This window comes from Phacochoerus africanus, chromosome 10 (assembly GCF_016906955.1).
Source record: "Phacochoerus africanus isolate WHEZ1 chromosome 10, ROS_Pafr_v1, whole genome shotgun sequence".
Lineage (NCBI taxonomy): Eukaryota > Metazoa > Chordata > Mammalia > Artiodactyla > Suidae > Phacochoerus > Phacochoerus africanus.
In genome coordinates this window covers 30538396-30551419 of record NC_062553.1, presented here as the reverse complement: position 1 = coordinate 30551419, position 13024 = coordinate 30538396, and the positions used below count along the sequence as shown (strand labels likewise).

Below are 13024 nucleotides of genomic sequence, written 5' to 3'. Positions count from 1 at the left end.
TCACCCTGAACCTCCTTTTTCTTTTTTTGTGAGATGCAGTGGAGATGGAGGAAGGAGGAGAAGGCGTCATAAAATGTTTCACTCTTTCTTCTCCTGCGTTTGATTTTCTTAGTAATTGAAACCAACTGGGCCTTGGCGTGGACTGTCATTCCCGCTCTGGTGATGACTCGGCACCCGTGTGGTAGATAACATCAGAGCACAAGCCAGTACTTTTTCTCCTAATGATAAATATCATTACCTACCGCCCGAGACCGTGTGAATTATTAGTTTTATTCTTGAAATATAACTGATTCCATTTGATTCAAAGAGGATTTATCAGTAAAGAATCATGACAGCTCTAATTTCTTGATTAAATGTGAGCAGTCTCCGTTTTATTTCATTCCACTGAAGTATATCTGATTTGTCACGTAAATCATTCTGTGATTCACCACAGAATGTCTGATACTTACATCGCATAAGTGGTGCAAAGATAGTATGTGTAGTTTTCTCTTCCATCCACTTAATTAGTAAGTATTTATTGAAGACTTGGAACATGCATGAACATGACAGTTTGGATTTTGGACTCAAGAAAGTATTGAAAAGGAACTTAGAAAACTCTAAACACTCAGATTCCCTTTTTTTCTTTTGACTTGTTGCAAAATAAGTTATTTTTAATCTCTGTAACCAGATTTCTCTGGCATGGTCTTCATTAATTTGGTTTTTGTGTTTCAGACTGAAGAAAAAAATCAGAATCCCAAACTCTCAGCAGTAGGAACTTCAGAATTCATTTTTTTTTTTTTAGGCACCTGCACATTATTTTCTTTCTCTTTCATTTGTTACCCTTCTAAATAATGAATGCATATAACTCAGAGTGGCAAAACAATCTTCTCATCCAGGCAATTCCTCTGCTGTATGTCAGATAATGCTAGTTTAGTTGGGGATTGTTACCACATTCGAGGTTATGTTGTATATAAATAAAAATAAATGGTGTTTTTATAAGGAGTCAGATATCCTGGGGGGAGATTCTGAGTGTTCAGTTGCCCATGATTTTCAACTAGGTCACAGAAATTTGACTTAGATCTATTTATCATTATTTTATTATAAGTTTCTGGGGAGAAGAGAACACAGCTTTGCCTTTGGCTTCTGACAAGGCAGAACAAATTTAGGCTCATTAGAAAGCGAGAACAAATGTTCAAAGAGAAAAGCAACTATAACTTTATTTAGAATGTTTCATCTCTACACACTGTGTAGGATCATACAATACTTATTTTACATTTAGGATGGTCACAGCAACGCATATGAAATGACTTTTTGTTAAGAGGCTAATTGCATTGTTTAAATCCTTGGCCTTTTTTGCTTGCTTTCCTCATAACATGTGGTATAGCCTTTGAAATATCAAGGGTGAAGTGGGTTTTAAGACAGCTAGTTCAGAAGTCGTAATGTAGAGACAGCAGGACTGCCACTTTGTTTAGGTTTTCTGGTGTTATCAAGGCAAGACAGAATTTTGAGATCTGCCTGTGACTTTATAGAACACCTTATGTATTTTCCTATATTCACCTGGATGAAATGCTCTGTAGTTATAAGAAATATTTTTATGCCTAGTCATGAACTTCTTTTCTGTGTTGTTTTTTTTCTCATAACTGTAAGAACTCTGGAGAAGTGCACAAATCACAGAGCAAATTGTCAAATCAAGCAGGTCGATCTTTTTTTTTTTTTTTTCCTTTTTGAATAAATATTTTGCTAGAATTGCTCCTGCCTTTCAAGGGGCCCGGAGAGCTATTTATTTTGTGGTTAGTAGATAAAAAGAGACCTTGCATATATAGTTTTTGCTTAATACAATGAAAACATTTGAAATTTCACGCAGAACACTTCCATATTTTTTTTTGAAAATTATGTTTTCAGTATTTATGAAAATGTTTATAAAATTATGTCTGTGTTTAGGTATAGTGTATATTTTTGATCTATAGTTTGAAGACATTAAAGTTTAAATTCATGTATTCTAAGCTAGAAACTCAGAGAAGAGCTCTTACTGGTGTAAAGAGATGTGTGATAGAGAAGGCTAAGAAAAGCTCTCTTTTAAGGATGACATTTAAGTTAAGCCTAACCTAAAGGAACAAAGTGATGCATTTTTTTGTTTTTTTTGCCATCTTAATTTTATTGTTTTCATAATTTTTTTTTGAGCTTTGAAATTCGGGCTTAATTTTTAATGACCACATGAATCCATTGCATGACTAGAGCACAATTTATATAGCCCTTCCAGTTTTAATTATTTTTGTTGTTTACATTTTTCATGTTAATAGTGTGATGAATATGTTTATATGTAAATATTTACCAGCACCTCTGATTATCTCCAAGAATTACTATGCTAGACGTTAGGAACTTCTTTAAGGTTCTAGATATATATTGCTTTCTAGAAAAGTTGTATTAGTTTTCGCTTTCATCGTTAATGTTTATGTTAGTACAAACTCATCACATTCTCATCAGAATTGAGTATAGTAGCTAAAAAATCTATGTGACTATTCACAGATTCTCAGAATTATAGAACGGAAAGTCCTAAAAGAATTCGTCTGGCCTAACATTTTGTGGAGGAGGACAATGAATCCCACATAATTAATTAAAATAACAACAGTAAGTCAAAGTCAGGTTAGAATTTTAGTTTTCTGGGCTTCTGGTTTAGCGTTGTTTTCATCGGAGAACACTGTTTTATTATTTATGAATGTCTATTATAACATGGTGAGGTGCTGTACTGGGCACTTTGATTTTGAGTGGTTTGAAACTGTTTTACTATTTGTAGGGAGGAGAACCCAAGGAAGAAATGAGGGCAGTCTTCAAACACTGAGTGTGAAAAGGATGGATTAAGGAAAATAAGTAGAATTCACAGGGAAGTATTTTGGCTTAATATAAGGAAGAACTTTCCAAAAGAGCACAATAGTGCTAGTCACTAAAGAAAGAGATCATCACATTGAATTACGTTGCTCGGTTTTAGAAGTTTAGAAGTTGCCCAGTGTGTGAGTTTGCCAGGAATGTGGACAATGGAGTCCATATATTGAATAAGAGACAGAACTAGTTGACTAAAGATAATGTATTGTAAAGAATGTGGTAGAGGAATTTCCTGTGTGCCACAGAGGGTTAAGGATTCAGTGTTGCTGTAACTGTGGTGCAGGTTCAGTCCCTGGCCTGGGAACTTCCACATGCCATGGGTGTGGCCAAGAAAAAGGAATGTGGTAGAGTACCTGGCATACCTGGCATGTATTTTAATGCTAACTATTATTAATAGTAATTAGATAAAAAGATACCATGAAGTCCCTGAAGCTAGTGACCAAATAAGTAGAGATGTTAAATAGTGAAAGAAGTAAGCAAAGAAAAATAGAGAGGAAGGAGAAACCAAAGCTAAGCCTTTTCTGTCTCAGAAAGCCAAGAGGATAGAGAGTTTCTAGGAGATTATAAAATAATAGATGTAGATTAAAAAGAAGGAGAAGTGTAATATACAGATGAAAAAGATATGATGAAAGAAATGAGAACTCACCCATAATTCCCTATCCAGAGATAACAGTTGCTAACATTTCATTCTTTTCAGATTTTTGAATGTGATTTTAAAAGCCTGTCTATAAATATATAGATGGGTAGATTTAGATATATCATTAAACATCCTGTTATATCTCTTATGACATAATAAACATGAATATCTTTATTTCAGTAAATATGGATATACATTGTATATCCATATGCCGCGGCATATGGAGGTTCCCAGGCTAGGGGTCGAATCGGAGCTGTAGCCACCGGCCTACGCCAGAGCCACAGCAACTCAGGATCCGAGCCGCGTCTGCAACCTACACCACAGCTCACGGCAACGCCGGATCCTTAACCCACTGAGCAAGTGCAGGGACCGAACCCGCAACCTCATGGTTCCTAGTCAGATTCGTTAACCACTATGCCACGACGGGAACTCCACGATGAGCATTTTTATACATCTGTCTTTGTGTTCACTGGTTTTATTTTGTTTTCAGACTAATTAGTTAGAAGGGGAAACAGTGGGTATGCATAGGTGAGGTTTTGATACATATTACAAGATTGCCCTCTACCAGGTTTCTTTAAAATTTACTCTTTTTGAATACTATTGCCTATATGAAGGGCCCATATTTTTACCCTTGCCAGCAAGTCTTTTTAATCTTGATAGTCTTAGAAATTCTTCTTCTTCTTTTTTTTTTTTTGTCTTTTTGCCTTTTCTAGGGCCACTCCCATGACATGTGGATGTTCCCAGGCTAGGGGTCTAATTGGAGCTGTAGCCGCTGGCCTACATCACAGCCACAGCAACTCAGGATCCGAGCCGCGTCTGCAACCTACGCCATAGCTCATGGTAACACCAGATCCTTAACCCACTGAGCAAGGTCAGGGATCGAACCCTTAACCTCGTGGTTCCTAGTTGGATTCATTTCTACTGCGCCACGACCGGAACTTCGTCTTAGAAATTCTTGATCTCACTAAATTGCATGCTAGTCTGTTACCTGTAAATATTTATGAGGTTGCTGGAGAAAGGGTTAAGTGGAGAATTGCACATATCTATAATAACATTGTTCCCCTTTCTGTGGCTATACCAGATAGCAGTGATAGATCTTGTCTGAATTATTCTTTAAGGACAGCTCTGGTATTTTAGATAGTAAGGAGGTTCTTGTGTGAAAGGGCAAGAACCCATAACAGGAAAGCATAGTGTAGTGGTTGACTTGGTCCATTCAGTTCTGGGATTTTCTGTCATACTGCTTGTAAACATGGCTTGGTGTAGTGGAAATGGGATATTACTGCTTTCGTCATTTTTTAAGTTGGGAAAAAAACTAGTAGAGGACTGTCATTTCGGAGACAATTTAATTTAGTTCTCTTTTTCATTAAGTTCTGGAATCCTTCCTGCCCAGAAGTACAGTCGTTGAACTTAAAGCAAACCAAGTAGGAGTTCCTGTTGAGGCTCAGTGTTTAGCAAGTCCTACTAGGAACCATGAGGTTGAGGGTTTGATCCCAGGCCTCGCTCAGTGGGTTAAGGATCCAGCGTTGCTGTGAGCTGTGGTGTAGGTCGAAGACGTGGCTTGGATCCCACATTGCTGTGGCTGTGGTGTAGGCTGGTGGCTACAGCTCCAATTAGACCCCTAGCCTGGGAACCTCCATATGCCATGGGTGCAGCCCTAGAAAAGGCAAAAAGACAAAAAAGAAAAAAAAGCAAACCAAATAAAAAATTATAAAATTTAACAAGCTCTTAGATAAGATTACAAGTCTTATATACACTCGATACGTTTTTTTTTTGTTTGTTTGTTTTTTGTTTTCTTTTCTAGGGCCGCTCCCGCGGCATATGGAGGTTCCCAGGCTAGGGGTCTAATCGGAGCTGTAGCCACTAGCCTACGCCAGAGCCACAGCAACGCGGGATCCGAGCCTCGTCTGCAACCTACACCACAGCTCACGGCAACGCCGGATCTTTAACCCACTGAGCAAGTGCAGGGACTGAACCCGCAACCTCATGGTTCCTAGTCGGATTCGTTAACCACTGCGCCACGACGGGAACTCCTCGATATGTTTTTAAGTTTGTACTTAGTGTCTAAGAAAATGTATTGGTTAATTATACTTAGGAGGTTTCAGTTTTATGGTTTCTTATTTTTTTCATTACAGCCAGGATATCGGCATTGTTGTTGTTTTTAATCTTCATTTAAGAGCATTTTGTGTAATTTATTTTGACTGCTAAGGTAGAATAGTTTGTTGTTGAATGCTACTGGTTTGGTTATGCTACATCTTTTTTTTGTCTTGTCTTTTTGCCTTTTCTAGGGCTGCTTCTGCGGCATATGGAGGTTCCCAGGCTGGGGGTCGAATCGGAGCTGTAGCTGCCAGCCTATACCACAGCCACAACAACTCAGGATCTGAGCCGCGTCTGTGACCTACACCACAGCTCACAGCAATGCTGGATCCTTAACTGACTGCGTGAGGCCAGGGATTGAACCCACAACCTCATGGTTCCTAGTTGGATTCGTTAACCACTGAGCCACGATGGTAACTCCTGGTTATGCTACATCTTAACTGAGTCTAGGGATTTAGAAATAGACACACTATAAATTATAAAAAATTATTTGGGTTTTTATAGTATAACAATTCATTACGTTGTTTTCTTAGAGAAAAGGAAAGGAGTTTTGGATTATATTCTCAGTGGTTACTGGGACTGTTATGTGTGATTTGCGTGGCTGTTGTACCTTGATAATGCCGCCGAGCCTTTGCAGAACTGTCTGAATCAGGTGGCAGTCAGAGAAGGACTGGTTGTCAGGTAGGGAGAACAGATGTATGCCCGACTGAACTTAGTTGACTCTTGTCAACAAGTGTTTAAACTGAAGTCTAAGTGTATCAAGCCTTGGATGTGATTAGAAAGATTGATGAGGGAATTTTTAATTTAAGCTTCAGAGTAGATTGCCTGTAGTTAAAGGTAAGTAAAACAAGTATACTCTAAAATAAATCTTTGGTTGCAGACTAAGAAAAATGTAGCTTGTTGCAAAATGAAATTTACTAGAAGGCCACTATTGAATCTCATTAAATGCAAGAGTAAACCTTACGCCTTAGTTTAAGCACATTAGTTCAGCACACTGGTCAAGGGTAAGATTGGGCCCAGCTTGTTCATGTGCCTGCTCCTGGTCCAGTTTGTGATGGCAGAGAATATGGAGCCATCTAATAAATATATCTGTGGGAGTTCCCCTTGTGGCGCAGTGGAAATGAATCCAACCAGGAACCATGAGTTTTTGCGTTTGATCCCTGGCCTTGCTCAGTCGGTTAAGGCTCCAGCATTGCTGTGAGCTGTGGTGTAGGTTGCAGACTCGGCTTGAATGTGGCGTTGCTGTGGCTGTGGCATAGGCTGGCAGCTTTAGCTCCGATTAGACTCCTAGCCTGGGAACCTCCATGGGCCCTTGGTGCAGTGCTAAAAAGCAAAAAAAAAAAAAAAAAAATGGTTCTTAGAGGTTTTTGGAGGTTGGAGTGGGTTGTGAGTTCTTGGGGAAAGTGGGCTTGTAGTGAACTGTATGAGCATCCTCAGAGATGTCTGCCATACTCTTGCTTTCAATAGTGGAGAACTTTCTACATGTAGTACTCAGACACCTGTAAGAAGTTATTTATACTTTGTAAAGTTCATAGTTTCATTTAAATATAAACAATAATTAGAGAGTAAGACCAAATTTTTTTGATTTTTTTACACATCTTAGGTACTTTTTATGTTTGAGACGGCAGCACCTAGGAATAGCACAATTCTTGGCACATGGTTGAATGAGTACTTTAGAGGAAGACCCATTTAATTTATATGTGTGGCCTTGAACACCAAACTTGAAAAGTGAACCCTCCCTCCCCTACGGTGACCTAGGTTTTATGACTGCCTTTTAGATTTTTCTTTTAATTGGGTTTCTTTTGTTATTTGGCCACCATGAAAATGAAAAGTGTTTTTATTTTGTGAATCACTGAACCAAACAAAAAAATTTACTGAGGCCTTTTTAAGGTTTTTTTTTTTTTTTTTTTTTTTTTTTAATGGCTGCATCCACAACATATGGAAGTTTCTGGGCCAGGGAATTGCATCTGAACTGCAGCTGTGACCTACTGCACTGGGCCGGGGATTGAACCCTGCACCTCTGTAGCAGCCTGAGCCATTGCATTCCAATTCTTATTAATCAGCTGTGCCACAGTGGGAATTCATTGAGGTGTATTTTGGGGGCTTTTAATTAACCTAAACATTGTCACAAATACTTAGACTAAAGACCAGATGTTTAATGAAAACTTTTTAGGATGATAAAATGTAACAAATCCAGTTGTTTAAAATCTTAAATAAATGGTTAGTTACTGATAGATGGTCTACCTTTGATACAGAGCTAGAATCTGACAACTTCCTTACCACCTCTGCAAATAACCATCCTAGTCCAAGACTTTAACATTTCTTCTGAAATTGTATATATAGAATAGTTTCCTAAATGGTCTGTCTGCCATCACTTTTATTCCTTGGCAGTGTGTTCTGCAAAGGATGTGACTTAAGTTGGATTACTAACCACTCTGCTGAAATTCTCTAATGGATTCCCATTTTAAAATAAAACCTAAAATTCTTTCCATGAGGGGGGAAGTCCTACAGGATTTGACCTCTGCCTCTCTCACCTTAATTCTTGTGTTGTACCAGCTTCATTTTGCTGCAGCCACAGGGACCTCCAAGCACACTCAGTTTAAGGCTTTTGCACTTCAAGTTTTCATTGCTTGAACATTCCTGCCTGAGGTAACTTCATCTCAGGACTCTCTTCACTTGTGTGTCAAAGAGGCTCTCCCCCCAATACCCTATCTAAAAGAGCACCCTTCATCACTCTCTGATTCTTTCATCCTATTTTATTTTTTCTTCATAGCATTTATAACTTGACAGCATATATTTGTTTATTTTTATATCTGTTTCCTCTTCTAGACTCCAAGCTCCTTGAGGGGGCAGGGCTTTTTTTTTTTTTTTTTAATTTATTCACTGCTGTGTCCTCAGTGCCTAGCACATAATGGATGCTCAGTGAATACTTGTTGAATATATGAGTATATACTTCCATGTACTCTGGTAATTGGGGGAAATGGTGTGTTACAGACCTGACACTAGTAAATGTGAGGATAACTGTTGAATTTAGGAGATAGGAAGGAAAAAAAAATCATTAGTATCTCAGCTCTTGTATGCTTTTTGTAAAGCTTGTGGAAATGGTTCCTTTTTTAATTAAAATTGATGTTTTATCAAACAATATTTGGTTATATTCTATTTAAGATGAAGAAGATGACTTTGTGTGTAAGAAGGCAGCCTCTAAATCTAAAGAGAATGGAGGATCTACAAATAATTATCTTGGAGCATCAAACATGAAAAAGAATGAAGAAAACACTAAGGCCAAGAATAAGCCATTGTCACCAATAAAACTTACCCCCACGTCAGTGCTTGATTATTTTGGAACTGGAAGTGTTCAAAGATCAGATAAGAAGATGGTTGCGAGCAAAAAAAAAGAAGTGAGTGTCTACATATAAACAAGAATGTTCAGGATTGTACCTTTCACTGTTATTAATAAGGGGAAATTTGGATGAGTAGATCAACATTTGTTAAAGTAGTTTTCCTATGATTATGGGTAAAATGTATTGCTGTTATTTTGGAGGATGATGAAATTAGAATATCACATATTTTAAGTTTTAATACTTGAAAGTGGGAAAAGTTTATCTAAGTCCTAAGAATAAATTGTAATGCTTAGAATTTACTCAAAATGCAAAATAATTTTACTGTTGACCTTAGCCAGACGAAAGTAGACAATATATTTGTCCTCAGATGAGGTCATAAATACATAACCTAGAATAGAGCCTACCTGCGCCGTACTTTTGACCTTCTCTACTTTGGCTGATGTAGGGTTCATCTTTTTCTGGACATTTAGGAAACAGAAATACAGATGAATTAGTGAAAGTAGTTCCCTGCATTGAAGCCTGCCAAGTGGGGTGTGTGCGTGTGTGTGTGTGTGTGTGTGTGTGTGTGTGTGTGTGTTAATTTCATTAGTGCCTCCATAAGACAGTGTGATCATTCTCACATATTGGTTTGCCAGTGTTCTGGACTACTTCTGAAGCCAAGATTTTAGTCTGTAGGTTTTGTGGGGGGTATTTCTTTTGAACATTTCAGTAGAATTAAGTGAGAACCATTTGTCTGTAGGATATTTGCTCATTAGGAAATTGGCTGTGGTCAGGGAGTAGCCATGAACAGAATTGTTTGGCTGGTGTGCCTTGAGACTATTTCATAACTGATACATTTGTCTCTCATTAGTGTGTTTATTTAGGAACAGTTAAGAAAAAGCACCTTATTTTGAACTTAAGATTTATGCTGATCTTACTTGATTTTCTTTGAAATACAGCCTTCACAAAATGCAGATGATTCCAGATTAAATGATGAAGCCATTGCCAAGCAGTTACAACTTGATGAAGATGCAGAGGTATTGGCATTTTGTTTATGTATCATTAACACCTTGATGTTGTGACTTGCTATTTAGTCTACCCAGGCCAACAATTAAAATTATTCTAGTTTTGTTTTAGATTGAGCCTCACTGTAAAAGTCATGCATAAAATAAGTTATATCTAATAGTATATGAAAATCTATATTTAAGATAAATGATGAGATCAGGGGATAATTATTTAAATATTTATTACTAGATTTCTTTGAATGGAAGCTTCCTAGTATAGCTAAGATAATTTAACTTGGTCATGTCTCTTTTCACTGTGGGCAATCCCATCCCCTCCTGTGGCTTTAAATACTATGCATGTACGGGTGATCCCTAAATCTGTCTTCAGTTCAGAGTGCTCTCCGTTGTAAATCTGTTATGTTCACTCACTGAGTATTTATTTAGCACTTATTGAGTGTGTGACACACTTTTAGGTGTTAAAGATACTGCAATGAAAAAAATTAGGTTATTATAAATGCTGTGAAGAAAAGTAAAAGAGTAGATGGGGGGTGATCAGTGGGGTTATGAGTGTTCTTTTTTAAATATAGAGGTTAGGAAAGCCTCTCTGAGGAAGTGACATTGGAGCACAAAATTAAGTGATAATGATGAGCCTTGGGGCTGGCCACCTGAAGGAAGTTTTCCTCTAAACAGAGAGAAAAGCAAGTGCAAGCATCCTGAGGTAGAAATGTTTGAGTTTGATGAGTTTGGAGAAATAGCTAGTGGCAAAACCTGTTAAGTCTGGTCTTTGGTTCCTACCGGTAGGGCTTGGGATGGTATGAACTTTGGATTTTAGTCTCTGTGAGATGAGAAACCATTGGAGTATTGACTAGAGTAATGATAATGACTTTTGATGGATCTTAAAGTTATTCTGGCTGCTCTGGAGCTAATAAATCATTGTGGGGCAAGAGCAAAAGCAGATCAGTTAGGAGACTGTTACGGTGGGGAGATGAGAGAAGATGTTGACTTGTCCTGTTTATTAGCTTAAGTATTATTTCCTCTACCAGGGTGGTGGTAAAGGAAGAGATAGTGAGAAATACCGTGTATCTGAATGTGCTGTGAAAGTGCAACCCTTAAGCTGCTGATAGATTGGGTGTAGGATATGAGGAAAAGAGAAGATTCAAAGATGACTTCATGTTTCTTTGGCTTGAGCAACTGGGTAAATGGTGGTGTCATTTATTAAGCCTGGAACACTGATCCAGGGAAATCAAGAATTCTGTTTTGGACATAAGTTTGAAATGCCTAATAGGCTTCCAAATGGAGATGCAGAGTCAGTAGTTGGAAAGAGGAATCTGCAGCTCAGGGGAGAGGTCTAAGCTGAAGGTATTTATTTGGGATCCTTAGCCTTTGGATGGATTAAAACCAGTGTAACTGGATGAGATCATGGGGAGAGAATGTAAACAGAAAAGGAGTCTCTGGATTGAGCTCTGGGGCACTGTTAACAATGAGAGGTCAGGAAGAGGAGGATGATCCAGCAAAGGAGATTTAAGAAAGTGGCTGGTGAGGTAGGACAATCAGGAAAGCTTGGTATTATAATTATGGAAGCCAAGTGAAGAAGGTATTTCATGGAGGAGGCTCCAGACATTGGCATCAGCTGTTCGAACCCCTTCCTGTTTATTAGCTTAGGTTATTACTTCCTCACATTCTCTAGACTATGTTAGAAACCACTTCTATGCACTCTGTTAAACCCTGTGTAGCTACTATTAACATTTATTGTGTCTCTTAGGAAGACGCTTTTGCTACTTAAGTGTCCTATATGTAGTCTTTAAACTACCCGTAGGGCTGTTTATGTCTCAGTTCTGGTGACATCAGTGCTCTTTTTAGTGTTTGGCAGAGAATAGGCTCTTGATATCAGTTGTTACAAGAGAACAGTATTCTAGTCTTTTGGGATGTATCTGAGTGTTCATGCTTTATTAAGTCAGCAGTTCGTAACTTGGGTTTTTAATGACTACACTGTTTTGTTTCAGTGACTACACTGAATTACACCTATACATAGGTATCCACTTGACTCAGGGTAGCACAGATGGCTTAGGTGAAATTGTGAAGTGATACCTAGGGACCCGACTTCTTATCTGTCCCTAAGACCAGAGGCTTATTACCCTATCCTTTCCAAACCAGGTGTGGTACTTTGTGTCATTCTCCTCTATTTTCCCATTTCTATGACATTCTTTCAGAATCTTGTCTGGGTAATTTATTAGTCTGATGAAGGACTTTCAGGTGTTAATGACTGACTCATGATGTCTTTCCTAAATATCCCTTTAAGAGGTTCTATTCTACATACCCCCATCTTTCACCTTTTCGTTTGTTTAGTGAATGTGTGTAGAGAATCTACCACGTAAGTATGTTAAACACTATCTGCTGTGCTGAACATTGTATTAAAATATAGGACTTTTGATCACATGATGCCATAATTACTAGTAATGAATTTCTAATGAAAGTATTTTAATTTCTTATGTCTTCTAAACCATCTAGAGTCCTCTTTACTAAAGTATACTGCATAGTGTAAAATTTTAAAAAAAAATGATAGAGATTTCAACCAGAAATCCTTGCAGGACCACTGGAAGTTTAGACTTTGAAGGACCTTTATATGATGAAAATTTTCATACTGTTTTTAGAAATTAGATGTGTGGTTCAGTTATGGTAAAGAAATATTCAGTAACAGAGAATTTATTGATGGGCCTTTGTGTGCAGCTGGCTTTCTTATACCTTGAATTAGGTTATTTTATGAATAGGAGGAGGCTTGGTTACTGAGTTCCTGTTAGGCTTATGCCAATTTTCAAGCCCTTTCTTTTGGATTGGGTAGATTTTGAAGTCCTTTCCTTTGGTTGAGTAGTATATTGTGTTAAGCCATTTTATCAGGGGGCGTAAAACCATTTAGTTTATAATGAGAAATGTATTCTATTTCCACACTTTCTTTGGAAAGAGCTCCATTTTTATTGGAAAAAAAAATGCTTGGGAATAACAGCGAGGTAACTAGAAAGTATGTGTGTTGGCATGTTAGGGAAACTTCTGATACAATCATTTAATTCAAAAGTCAGATCAGATAAATTACTGCTATGTTGTACACCGTAAGT

At 37.8% G+C, this 13024-nt stretch overlaps 1 protein-coding gene across 1 annotated transcript in view; it reads left to right on the top strand.

The window, feature by feature from the left end:
* The window catches only part of RFC1 (replication factor C subunit 1), an 80565-nt gene that overhangs the window by 35511 nt on the left and 32030 nt on the right, over positions 1–13024 (top strand). The window contains 2 exon segments of the mRNA XM_047799312.1: positions 8756–8988; positions 9870–9947. Of these exon segments, the coding sequence (XP_047655268.1) occupies positions 8756–8988; positions 9870–9947 (311 nt within the window).